At 45.3% G+C, this 13,205-nt stretch overlaps 1 protein-coding gene across 8 annotated transcripts in view; it reads left to right on the top strand.

Annotated features, from left to right (window-relative positions):
- MCF2L (MCF.2 cell line derived transforming sequence like) overlaps positions 1 to 13,205 on the top strand; it is a 247,809-nt gene that overhangs the window by 202,455 nt on the left and 32,149 nt on the right. For all 8 annotated transcript variants that reach the window (XM_023737422.1, XM_004382949.2, XM_023737421.1 and 5 more), the window contains 5 exons: positions 4,147 to 4,266; positions 7,619 to 7,735; positions 8,326 to 8,475; positions 9,585 to 9,709; positions 11,485 to 11,599. In XM_023737422.1, the coding sequence (XP_023593190.1) occupies positions 4,147 to 4,266; positions 7,619 to 7,735; positions 8,326 to 8,475; positions 9,585 to 9,709; positions 11,485 to 11,599 (627 nt within the window). The remainder of the gene's footprint in view (positions 1 to 4,146; positions 4,267 to 7,618; positions 7,736 to 8,325; positions 8,476 to 9,584; positions 9,710 to 11,484; positions 11,600 to 13,205) is intronic.

The raw sequence follows: 13,205 nt of genomic DNA on the forward strand, positions 1-13,205 counted from the left end.
TGATCGGGGATGACCCAGGACTGGGAAGCTTTTCGTTCCATCGTGCATGAGGCCACCATGAGTCGGGGACCAACTCGACAGCAGCTGACAACAACAACAAACGTTTCTTAAAGATTCTGTGCTTTTATACTTTAGTGTAAGAAGCTCTGGTGGCGCAATGGCTGAGCATTCAGCTGCTAACCGAAAGGTTTGCCGTTCGAACCCGGCATCAGCTCATGGGGAGATAAGACCTGGTGATCTGCTCCCGTAAAGATTACAGCCAAGGAGATCCTATCAGGCACTTCTACTCTGTCACATGGGGTCGCTATGCGTTAGAATCGACTCGGCAGCACACAACAACAGCAACGACAACAAACATTAATATACCTGAGCCCTGCAGATACGTGTTCCTAATGGCGTGATGTCTGAAGTTCCTTGCTCCCTTACAGTGAATTATCTTAAAGAAGACGTAAAGCCTGTAAAAATGGTTTGTTTTCATCTTTCACATATAGCCATGTCAAAGAAGAAAATCTTGTACTCTGTTGGGAGTGAAAGAAAAGGAGTTTTATTGAGGAATAATACAACTGGAGCTGGGCAGCGCTAAGTAAAAATACAAAGAACTCTAGTTCAAGCGGAGAGAGGGGTCTATATACATCGAGAACAAAGGAAAGGTGGGGTTAATGATTGATTGTTGATAAGATCGGCTTCAGCTTGAAGTCCTTTAAAATGTGAAGGTCAGCCACCAGGAGGCTAGGAGGGAGTGAGCTACCACTCAGGTGAGTGGCGCCAGCGGGTTTACTTGTACGTGATTGCAGCTTTGAAGACATTTTTCCTGGGAACAAATTGTTTACATCTTGACCTTTTGCTTCCTAGGAATGCATGTTGCCCTGTCCTTCTTAACGTCTGACATGAGTGCCTCCAGTTTGAAACTTTTCCGTTTACAGTCCCCACGTTATCTGCTTAATCCACTTTTAATTAATGTTGGAAAAAATCAACACGTCCTCACAAAAATTAACTGTGGAATAAAAAAAAACAAACCCATTGCCATGGAGTAGATTCCAACTCATAGTGACCCTATAGGACAGAGTAGAACTGCCCCGTAGGGTTTCCAAGGAGATGCTGGTGGATTTGAACTGCTGTCCCTTTGGTTGGTAGCCGAGCTCTTAACCACTGCACCACCAGGTCCCCAGCTGTGGAATAGAGACGTAATAATATAAATCCAGTAGTAATAATAGCTCATATGTATTGTTCTTAATATGGGCCCAGGACAATGGCTGCCGTTAAACATTCATTATCTCATTTAATCTCCAAAACACAAACCCATGACAACGGCAACAGTCTTTATACCCAATATACACATAAGTAAACAGAGGCACAGAGAAGTTAAGTAACTTGCCCGGAGTCACCCAGCTCATAATTTGTAGAGCTGGAATTCTGACTCCAGGGAGCATATTCTCAGCCCCTGTGTTTTCCTGCATTGGGCTACACCTAACTTCTCTTGTTGATCCACATCATGGATCTTGTTGATCCATGTGCTGTTTGCTGTAGAAAAGGCAGGATAAAAACAATGAGCATTTTATGACGATATATGGTTTATAACTTCTTTCCCTTATTATTGTATTTGGTCTTCCAATAACTTTGGAAGCGTGTAAGAGTGACTTCCTTTACAGGCAAGGAGAGCGTTCAGGTTACATGAGGTGCCTGTGATTGCTCGTCTAAAGACTGATCAGCAGGGCCACCCCTCAGCCACGGGTCGATACGCAGACCTCACACTATTTCTACGGTCCACACCGTTCTCGGGGAGGTGAACCAACTGTGCCTGATGGTTCAAAGTCCTGCCCAAAATCTAGTGCCTTTATGACTTCATTTTCCTCATACAGGAGGCACTCTCTCTCACACTGAGGTCAGAACCACCATATCAGAATCCCCTGAGGAACTCGTTCAATGCAGGTGCCAGGGCCTCAGGGCTGCCAAACCCGAACCTCTGGACGGGTGAGGCCCAGGAGTCCCACTCTGAGCCCACTTCCCAGGTTATTCTGACAAACCCTAGTTAGAAGGGTGCTACAGAGAACCGTGGGGGTCACAGAGCCGTGGGTCTCAGGCGTTGTCCCCACACCCGCAGCATCAGTATTACTTGGGAACTTGTTTGAAGTGCCAGTCTTCTGGCCCCACCTGAGACCCACTGAAGCAGACACCTTGGAGGGGGCCCAGCAGTCTGCATTTTCGTAAGCCCCCAGGTGATTCTGATGCAGCTAAAATTTGAAAACACTGGCAAAGAGGTCCGGGGACTGAGTTAAATAAAAATGACGCCTTTCGGGAGTAAAGGTGGCTGTTTACAAGAGGGATAGTCCTCTTAAACGCATCTAAGAATGTCAGGATGTCTTGTTGTTATTGGGTGTCGTGCAGTCTGTTCCAATTCCTAGTGGCTCCATGTGATAGGGTAGAACTGCTCGTAGGGTTTTCTAGGCTGTGATCTTTACAGAAACAGACACCAGCTCTTTCTCCAGTGGAACTTCTGGGTGGGTTTGAACTGCCAACCTTTCGGTTAGCTGCCGAGTGCTTAACCATCGTGCCACCAGGGCTCCTTCTGTGATGTCATACTGCTTACTAAACTCTGCTGCATAAACTTCTGTCTCCCAGAGTCCTGAGACATGGGGGATAAACTGCATAGTGACGAACCCAGGCTTACCTCACGATTTATTTGCAATGTTTAATCAAAATATTCTTCCTTCCGCAATTGGGGCGGGGGTGATTCTCTGGCATCTAACTTTGGGTGCTTGTCAAGGAGGTCTTGCTACCAGGATTTCAAAAAGTCTGTGGAAAGTGTATTTTATATTCCTGAGTGAGGTCTCAGTCAATGCAGTCTGTAGTCCTCAAGTTTTGTTAGACCTGAGGGCTTGTGTGATCCAGAATTTCCGAGGACGCCTGATGTAATGTAGGTCACGGAAGACAGGCGCCCGGGCCTCTTCCTCCGACACAGTGGCCAGATCACCTGGCCCTCAGCCCCGTTGTCCCCTGCTGTGAGGCTGGGGCTGCTTGCCCGGCTCCAGAAACTTCGGAGCTACCTTCTGGTATTGTGTCGCTCTCCCCTAGACTAGCTTGAATATTAGAGTGTGGCACAGGGACTGTCTTTTAAGTGAAATATTTTGGCAAGTTGGTTTCTACTCTTCCATTTCTTCTCAGGTTTCAGGGCTATGCCGTTCTTTTTGACATGTTTTAGGTGCATTTAACTTAGTTATCCAGAAATCGAACTCAATTGCTTCAAAATTTCTTTTTTTAGTGACGAGGGTCTCCCTGGATTTCAGCATCTGGAAATAATGATAGCTAAGTTTTTGAGCACTTACTTTGTGCCAGGCCTAAACATTGCATGTGCATTAGCTCATTTAATCTTCACGGTAGTGCAGTGAGGTGGATACCGTTATTATCCCCATTTTACAGGCAAAGAAACCGAGGGGGCAGAGAGGTTAAGTAAATTGCCCAAGGTCACACACCTTGAAAGTGGCAGAACTTAGTAACCAAATGTATTCATCTAGTTGTATCTAAGGGTGTGTGCGTGTGTGTGTGTGTGTGTGTGTGTGTGTGTGTGTGTGTGTATGTGTGATGTATGCTGGAGTATAAGCTTATTTTTAGATTTGTTTTAGGTAATACATATGTGGGTCTATAAAAAACCAAACCCATTGCTCTCGAGTTGATTCCGACTCATGGTGACCCATGTGTTACAAAGTAGAACTGCTCCACAGGGTTTTCTTGACTGTCATCTTTGCGGAAGCCAATCTCCAGGCCTTTCTTCCGCAGTGCGGCTGGGTGGGCCTTCAGCTTAGTAGTTAAAGCACGAACCGTTTGCGCCAGTGTGTCTGTGTGGCTTTGTTTTAGCTGACAAGCATGATGGCCTTTGCCCTTTTCGTTTTTTAAGCGTACGAGCAGCATACCATAGTTGTACCAAGGAATGTGACTTTTTCTTTTTCAAAAAAGGTGACGCCTTGAATAGGTATTAATGTATACGACCATTTTTATCTTCATGTAAATTTGATGTGTTGAGAATATCTCAGCATTGAACTGGGCCCTCCACATTTGCAGTCCAGCAGCAGGCGTCCGGGCGTCCCAGAGCTCAGTAGCCGTGGCTCCCCGTAGATGATGCCCCAGACCCTTTCTGTTGTGTTCTTGCAGGCATCTTTCCCAGCAAACCTACAGCTCGTCCTCGTTCTGCGCCCAACAGGATTTTTCCAGCGGACTCTCTCCGACATCGCTTTCAAATTCAATAGAGATGACTTTAAAATGAAGGTACCAGTAAGTATACCCATGTTTTATCTCTGTAGGCAAAACCGTACTTAATTGAATTCTTGGCCCGTCTATGATAATCGAAATTCTCAAAGTGCTAACCTCAGTGCTGTGGCCATAAATAACGCCCCAAATGACCTAATCGGGGTATGTATCTCCTCTCAATGCTGTGAAGAGTTGTGTGACTCTTTTTACCTTCTCTCACTCACCCATCACTGCCCGCCTACCTCTTCCCCTTCCCCCGTGAGACTTGACAGCCGATATTGTGAAAAGCCATGGCCTTAAATAAACCACTGTAAAAGCTTAAGAGATTTGTCAGAGAACCATGAATCACAGGACATTCTTACACCTGGAAAAGCTGGGGGAAAAGTGAGCCTCGATGCTTTGAGCGGTCCTCACCACCTCGCAGTTGGAATACGCCCAGGGCTCTGCCAGTAAGTACCCCACAGGGATGAGAGAGGACCTAGGGACAGTGGGTGCAAGTGTCTCGCAGGCCTGCTGTGGGATGCCTCTGGGTGGCCAGCTGGTGACAGGTTGGATTTAGGTCCTAAGAAGACCAGCAGAGCGATCCCTACCTCATCTCCCAGTACTCCAGCTGTGCAGAGACTAACCTCTCCTATTTACACGGTCTACTTAAAAAAGACACTTTCTGGGATTGGCTACTTGTCCCTTAGAAAAGGGAGTGGGGCATGTAAAAACCCTTAAAACGTGCAGTTAGGGAAGCCTGTGTTTCCTATAAAGCCCCACTGTTGTTGTTAGATGCTGTCGAGTCAGTTCTGACGCAGGGTCACCCCGTGACTAGCAGCCCAGATAAGGCCAGTTACTCCTGTGAACAGCACTCGGGCAGATAGCTGCCAATCAATCTTGGTCAATTCATTTCTTCTCTATTACAAAGGGAACAAAAATGTATGTGGCTAGCCGCAGGCACCCGGTAACCTCTGCAACAATACAAACTAAATTGCTTTGAAAATTTAATAATCCCAGGTGTAGGTCACTTTCAGTGAAGTTATTATCTGTTCTCAGAACAGAGGAGGTAAGCAGACTCGCCCACGCTGCCCACCCCGTTCTCTCATCCCCTGCTCCCTATCCTGTACTCCAAACAAGCAAGAACACTTGTGTTTGGAAAGGGAAGGAATTGAGGCCTGGGCCTTTCCTTCTTCTTCATCCTATCCTATCAGCAATGTCTTTGGCTGACCACCAGGGTCCCACTCTGTACTGTCCCACACCTCTGTAACTGTCCTTGGTGGTTCCACGGTCGTTGAGAATCGCCCCTGTGACACAGACCAGCGTCTGCGCTGCCGAAAGCAGTATAGTAATAACTGAAGAAACGAGTGTGTTGTGCACAGGCCTGGGTGGGTTCTGTGTGAAGATGCTGTTGTGCTCTCTGTTTGCAAATCCCTCTGTGGTATCTGTCGAACGACGTGCTTTGGGGGCTTTGTGAAAGGTCTGTGTGCCCACCAGTTTTTGTAGCAATAAAGAAGCCTCGTTTCTAAACAGTCCATTTTGTGGATATAGTTAATGGTAAAATTATGGAGGACAGTAACTTTCATTCAGCTGATCAGTGTTTATGACGCTAAAACCAAGCGGAGATGGTGTACGAGCCTCTGCGCCGTGGGTAACCCTTCTGGACCACCATCCACACTCACCTCCTTATGACCCTTGTCGTAGACATGACATGGGTTTGTCTGAGCTCGCCTTTCTATCTGGCAGATAAACCATGTTAATAACAGACTTATTTACCACAGATGTATCAGAGGGTCAAAGACTAAGATGATCTATCATAAATGCCATGGTCGCCTTTGCAAAATGACAATATAGTGTCATCAAAACAGGTTTCAAAAAAACGATCACTGGCATTTTCAAGTGAATTGACCCATTTTAGATAAAAGCAGTCATCTGCAGGATGCAGCTGTTAAAAATGTATTACTGTCAACATTTCAGTGCTATGTACTGAACTTGGTGCTAGAAAGAAAATTATAAATAAAACAATGAGGTTCCCTGCACCTTTTCTGTTGTGATTAAATATATACTAAGCATAGACAGGTTGTTAATAGAAGTACAGAAATCATAAAGAAATGTAATTTAAATCAGTAGATGATCCAATAGGTCACTCTTTGATTATACTGATTATAAATCAGGTTTATTTTGCAGAGCTTGAATCATCATACTAGAGGAGCAAAGAGAGAATGGAAACATCTCTTATTGATAGCTCTGTTTTCTAGTTTAAAATATAAAATTTAGCCTATTTTTAAAATCCAGGTTATACTTTGGAGCCCTGGTGGCACAGTGGTGAAGAGCTCGGCTGCTAACGAAAAGGTTGGCAGTTCGAATCCACCGGCCGCTCCTTGGAAACCCTATGGGGCAGTTCTGCTCTGTCCTTACAGGGTCAGTATGAGTCAGAATCGACTCGGCAGCAATGGGTTTTGGTTTTGAGTTTGGTTATGCTTTAAACCAGGGTTCTCAGCCTCGACACTATTGACAATTATCCGGGCTTGGTATTTCTCTGTTGTGGGAGCCAGCCTGTGACACTGTACGATGTTTAGCAGCCAGTAACACTCACCCACCTCCCAGCTGTGACAACCAAAAGTGTCTCCAAAGATTGTCAGATGTCCCCTGGGGTGCAGACGGCCCTGGCTGAGAATCACTGCTTTAAGTTAATAGAGTATTTAATAATACACAGAAGACCTGTTTTGTAGTATCTGCCTAACAGCTTATAAAGCAAAGGCTGTATTTTTAATAAAAACTCCTGGACAGAGTGACCTCAGAGAGGGTAAGAGACATATAGAAAAATAAAAATAAGTTATATGTGGAAGAAATTAATCATTGCAACCATGTGTTTTATGTAAACTGCAAGCTTTCATGAAATCTCAGTCACTGCCTTTTCTTATTCATTACCCTGATCCGTGTGCTATATAGCTTCGCATTAGTTCCCATTATGACTTCATGGTGTCTTCAGCAGGAATGAGGAGAAAAATTACCTTCTTTCAGATGAGAGCACTATTGGATTGAACACGGCGAGTTCCCCCATTTATTAAATGTTCTTTGTTGCACACGAGGCTCTCTGTCAAGGATTTTGCATGAGCTCAATGGCTGTCATTTGATCCTCACCACAACCTGATAATACGCCCGTTTTACAGATGAAGAAACTGAGGCACAGAGAAAAGAAGTGACTCGCTTAAGGTCAGACAGCTAGTTGGTGACAGGGCCGGGACTTAAATCCAGATCTGTTCAAGCCCAAAGCTGGATGCTGTCTACTCTGCCACACTTTGCGTCCAGCAGTGGAAGTATTTCTCTTAGTCTGTTGGCTTAGCCTTGTGGATGTTCTGTTTATGGGTGGTGGTTTTTGTTTTTTCCTCTTTAGATCATAATGCTGAGCTCAGTACCAGAATTACATGGTTACATTGATAAATCACAGCTGACTGAGGACCTTGGCGGAACCCTGGATTATTGCCACTCCAGGTGGCTGTGTCACCGAACAGTGAGTGGTCTCGTCTTTGGGGTTTGTTGTGGTTGTTGGTGGGCAGTGGCCGCGAGTTGCGGCTCCTGTGAATTCATAGTTAACATAACAGAATTGCTTTCGCATTACGATGCTGCCTTTTCCAAAACACATTCACATTAACAAAAGTATTCTTCCCCAAGAATGAGGAGATAGTCTCAATGGGCCTTAGTCATCGTAAAGAAATAACATGAGTAATAAGTTCGGGAGTGGCTTTCTCTGGGCTTGGAGACAAAAAAAAAAAAACCTGTGTTGTTGTGGCTTATGTGCTCACACTTGCCTTAACAAGGAGAGAGAGACTTCGATGCCGAATGACTCCAGGTTATGAAAATATATTTAAAGTATACCTGGTGTATTTCGGAGGCAATCATGAGGCCTGGAAACCAATGGTGAAGGTATTTATTTGTAAGCGTAGTGTCTGCCATGTTGGCTTCGAAAGCCCAACTTCTTTCTGAAAGCCACCCACGTTTGGTCTGCCATGGGGAACAGTTCAATGTGGGCGTCAGCGCTCAGAGCAGCAGGGGCCATCGGGGTGTGCAAAGCTTTGCCATCACGTTTTTCCTCTTCCAAAGGCCATCGAAAGTTTCGCCCTCATGGTTAAGCAGACAGCTCAGATGCTTCAGTCCTTTGGGACCGAATTGGCTGAAACGGAATTACCCAATGACGTCCAGTCCACAAGCTTGGTCCTGTCTGCCCACACGGAGAAGAAGGACAAAATGAAGGTGTGTGTGGCTCCTGGGAGGGAGGGGCGCCCTCAGCTTCTGTGAAAAATGTTGGACAGAAAAAGAATTGATGCTGGCATCAGGTAAGACTGAGAATTGAAGCAGGTTTCAAGGACACCTTCTGATGCCCGTGAGCTGGGTAACCTCTGAGATGAGACTTAAGATGTACTACTTTTTAAAAACATGCATGGTATAAATGAGTCCTGTAAAACGCAGGCCACAAGATGTATTCATGTGCTAGCATCAAGCAAAGCGTTTTTGTAAATTCCACGTGTCCTGGAGTAATTTCTGGAGTCTGAGTAAAGGCATGAAAGGCAGCTTTCCTCTGAATGGGCTCTTCTAGCTCTCTGTACTGTAAGGTCCTCTAGACGTTTCTATTGCTTATTAATGGTTTCTCAGAAGACAAGCAGGCGATGATGTGGTCGACTGACTCTGACAGTTGAAGTTCCTGTGCATAAAATATTTACTTACATATTTACCATCTCTTTCTGGGATAAATATGTTTTGAGAAAAATATGGCCCCTGAATACATTGCATACCTTCTCCCAGCCTGCACACTGTCAGCTTTGAAGCCGCCATCATCATAACGGGCTGAGGTGTCCCTCAGCTCTGTGTCTGCTGTCTGCCAAGTGTGCTGTGCTCCCTAAACAGCCTTTGCTGCAAGCCATGAATAACGGCTGCAGGAGTAGAGATGTTTAACAGTCTGGTTTCCTGTTACTTTTTTACCTTATCCTTTTACCCCTGAGTGACCTGTAACCCTAGCTCTGCCGCTGGTAGCAAACAGGAGTGAGTGCTCCCCACACCACCTGCGCGACTGCAGTGCAGAGGGCCCTCATCTAAACATTAGCAGGTCTTCCTTCTCAGGGGAACATGGAACAGATGAGAGCGCTGTCCACATAGACGAGACTTCAGAAGAAATAACTGTGGTCAGTTTTGTTTCTGTCTTGAACTTCATCACCTTCCTTACCTTCCGCTCTTTATTTTTTAGTCACCATCCCCTTCAGGGCAAGACACCTAACAAGTCTAATCATTCACTCTGACCTGGATGGTGAACCTCCGGCACCTGGCGGCAACCCTGTAACGAAAGGCGCCCTGTGTTCTTTCTGCAGGAAGACATGAAGTTGGCACTGCAGGAGGGACACACCATCCTCGAGAGCATCAGGGAGCCTCTGGCCAAGAACCCGGAGTACAGCCTGAATCAGGACCAGCTGGACAATCAAACCACCGTGCAGAGGTGAGTGCCCCTGAGCCTCGTTCTTGGGGATCCTTTGCTTTCTGTTCAAGGTGTGGGGAGTGTTTCAGGCAGACAGCCTCAATAGAAATAAGAGGCCAGAGGCTGAGGCAGCTGGGAGTGGAAGTAAAAGCAACACGTACAGGAGCAGGTGACCCTCCTCCTAAGCTGGGCTCTAGTGCTGTCTTTGGGAGCTTGGAAAAGTCCTGCTGGCTCACTGAGCCTCAGTCTCCTCATCTTTAGTGAAGCAAAAGGATCTCAGCTTCCTTACTACAGTAGTGTTTCAGGGCTCTGTGAAATGCTGAAATACTTTTCTTCTAAGTCCCAAAGAAAGCAGCTTTTCTAGGTAAGATTTCATAGAGCAAACACTGTATTTTCAAAAACATAAAAAAAAAAAAGAGTAGACATTAAAGGCAGAATAGCAACCATAAGAGCATCTTAGACTCCTATAGTTTCTGTATTCAAAGTACTGTCCTGTCTCTTGTCCCACCGGCAGGTAGAGAGACCCCAGGTTTCTGTTTACGGGTAGGAGAACAACCGGAGAGTCTCTCTCAACTCCAGTCGCATATGTTTGAAGTGTGAACTTCTATTTTCTATTGTAAGAGATTTGTACATTTCTCACTGTGTTTCCACCTTTAGAACAGAACAGGGGCTAAAGCACTTGTGCAGTTAGCTAATGTTTTATGGTGCTTTGAAATTTTTAAAACTCCACACGCCTTCTCTCATTTTATCCTCGCAATGGTACAGAGCAGACAGGTTTGTAACCCCCATCTTCTATATAAGGAAACCGGTTCTGAGAGGCTAGATGACTTGCCCAGTGGAACCCAGCAAGAGATGGGCAGATCCAGGAATGGAGCAGAGACTCTGTTCTTTGGACACGTGATGTGTGTTCTCTCCACCCAGCCCTAGTTCACTTGCTGGGCAACCACTTTGTGCCAGGGACACTGAGGGAGGCACAGGGATACAGGGAGCATGTTCTTGAGGGGCTCACAGATAGACTGTGATGTCATGAAGCGGGGTACTCTCCAGGGGACTGTGAAGAGCTTGGACTTGAGTTCAAGGAGTGGTGGGTCAGCTCCTAGCTCCATGGTGCACAAGTTGTTAACTTCTCCAAGACTCAGTCTCCCCCTCTGTAAAGTAGAACTAATCATTGTGCATCCTTGCCAGGGTGGTCGTGGAGATTAAATGGAAAATACATGCTGGACATTTAGCACAGTGCAGGGTACACAGGAAATGTCAGCACCCATAGCAAATTCACGAGAAATGTTGGTTATAGCTATTCACCCTCACTCATTGTGGCAATTTACTGCTTATCTTCACCCCTGAGCCAAAGTTATAAATAATAAGTCCTAAGTCCAATCCTTTGCCATTTTGACCTTTCAAAAATTAACAAACTCAGTTTAACCCTGCCAGCACCTGAGTGATTCACTACAAGGCTGCATTCGTGTGAGCAGCACGTCATGGCAGAGAGGGGATAGAATACTGAAAGTGAACCAGGAAATCACCCAGTTATTTTGTCTAAAATGCCTCTCCTTTGCACATGAATTGACCCTATCAAGATAATCTCCATACTTGCAAAATTCTGTAATTCAGTGCATAGAGCCAAGGCTCTATGTAAGGGTATTGGGAAGGCTGTAGAAATCAAGCTGAATAATCAGTGTGAACATCCCGCTTCTCAGTGGAGCTGATGAATCTTTGCTCAAGTCCTCCATGTGGTGTTCCCGACGCCCCAGAGATGTCTCAATCACAGTACAGATGCCTCTCCTCCTTTTTCTTAGGCTCCTGGCCCAGCTGAATGAAACCGAGGCTGCCTTTGATGAGTTTTGGGCAAAGCATCAGCAAAAACTCGAACAGTGTTTGCAACTCCGGCATTTTGAGCAGAATTTTCGAGAGGTGAGTGGACCAGGGCACTGAGAGAACCCTTAGATGAACACCTGAGTGTTCTGGCTGCAGGAAGTGAACAGGTGACCTAGTGTGCTGTGTTACTACTATATCAACATGCTGGTCCTAGCACAGCTGAATTTCACAATTGACTTTGGTGTAGTGTAGAAAAGTCTCTATTAGCCACATTGAACCTGAAAGATTAAATTGAAACATGTGATTTGATGAGTAAATCATTATATAAAAAAGGTTATTTAAAATACATTCATCAGTATGTACTTCTGCATGTTCCGTGAGTTAGTAAAGGAGCCTTTGTTCTCACTTCATATTCATTTGTGTGTGCTTTTTATTCAACATACATTGATTGGGGGCCTATTTGTGTGCCTGACATAGGGCCCTGAGTATACAAAAATACAAGATACAGTCCTGCCTTGGATTCAGTACAATAAGGGTTACAGTAATAACTGAAATAAAAAGCTTAGTGGAGGGACTCAACAGCAGAATGGAGGAAAAGACAAAGAAAAGAATCAGTGAACTGGAAGATAGAGCAATAAAAATTACCCGATAGAAAATACCCAATGTGGACAACAGAGAGAAAATAGACGGAAAAAAATGAACAGAGCTTTAGGGACCTGTGAGACTGTAGCAAAAGATCTAACGTTCATTTCACTGGAGTCCAGGAAGGAGAGGAGACAGAAGGTGGGGCTGAAAAAGTACTCAAAAAAATAGTGGCTGAAAGCTTCCCAAATTTGGCAAGAGACATAAACCTGCAGAGATGGAAACAAGTGTCACGTTTGGGGAAAAAAATAAAAACCAACCGATAAATGTTTCCGTATTCTTATTTTTGTTGTCGTTTTGAAACGCTTATTCATCACATTCCTGAGTGAATTCAAGTGAGTCATGTGAATGATATGGCATAATCGAAGAGCAAGTTCTCGATTTAACTGTTGACTTTTATTACCATCTTCAAATTCTGGTTCCCCTCAAAGAGCAGTGAAATGAATCCGTGTGCAAAATCAGCTTATGCTAAGCTCTGGCCTTTAAACCACAACAGCTGAGAGAGATGTGGAGTATTTGGACCCTGTGGGCATTAGAGGGAGACGGAGGGGGTCTTTGGAATGAGGTACATAAAATCTTGTCGCCTTCAGAACTTCTTCTCTGCGAGCAAAGACATTAAATAGCAGAGGAGAAAGCCCTGCCTGTCAGATACCCTGACCTCACTTGCCTGTTTCCAGATGAAAAAACCCCAGAAGAAAATTCCATGGAGGTTAGATCTGTGAGAAGAACCTAGGTGTGTCCCAGCGGCACTGAGCTTAATTGAGAAGGAGTTGGTGGGCGGTACACATCACCTTCAGGGGTCTGGGTTTGGCTGAGAAGTCACATAAGGCATTCTCCAAGTAGACGCTCCCAGCATCTTCAGGAAGTCCAACTGAAAAATACTTCAGCCAGTTTAATGGGAAAGGAATGTGGCCGCAGCATTTCCACTCTGGTTCTTTCCTCCCTTGTCTCATTAATCATTGCATTGTGGCTCAAATCACTGCCAAACCCCCCTCAGTACGAGCTTGTTACCCTGGATCTCCTGGCACGTAACCGTGCTTAGGGAGGCCGGGCCGACCGC

Source organism: Trichechus manatus, unplaced genomic scaffold (genome assembly GCF_000243295.1).
Source record: "Trichechus manatus latirostris isolate Lorelei unplaced genomic scaffold, TriManLat1.0 scaffold00102, whole genome shotgun sequence".
Classification (NCBI taxonomy): domain Eukaryota; kingdom Metazoa; phylum Chordata; class Mammalia; order Sirenia; family Trichechidae; genus Trichechus; species Trichechus manatus.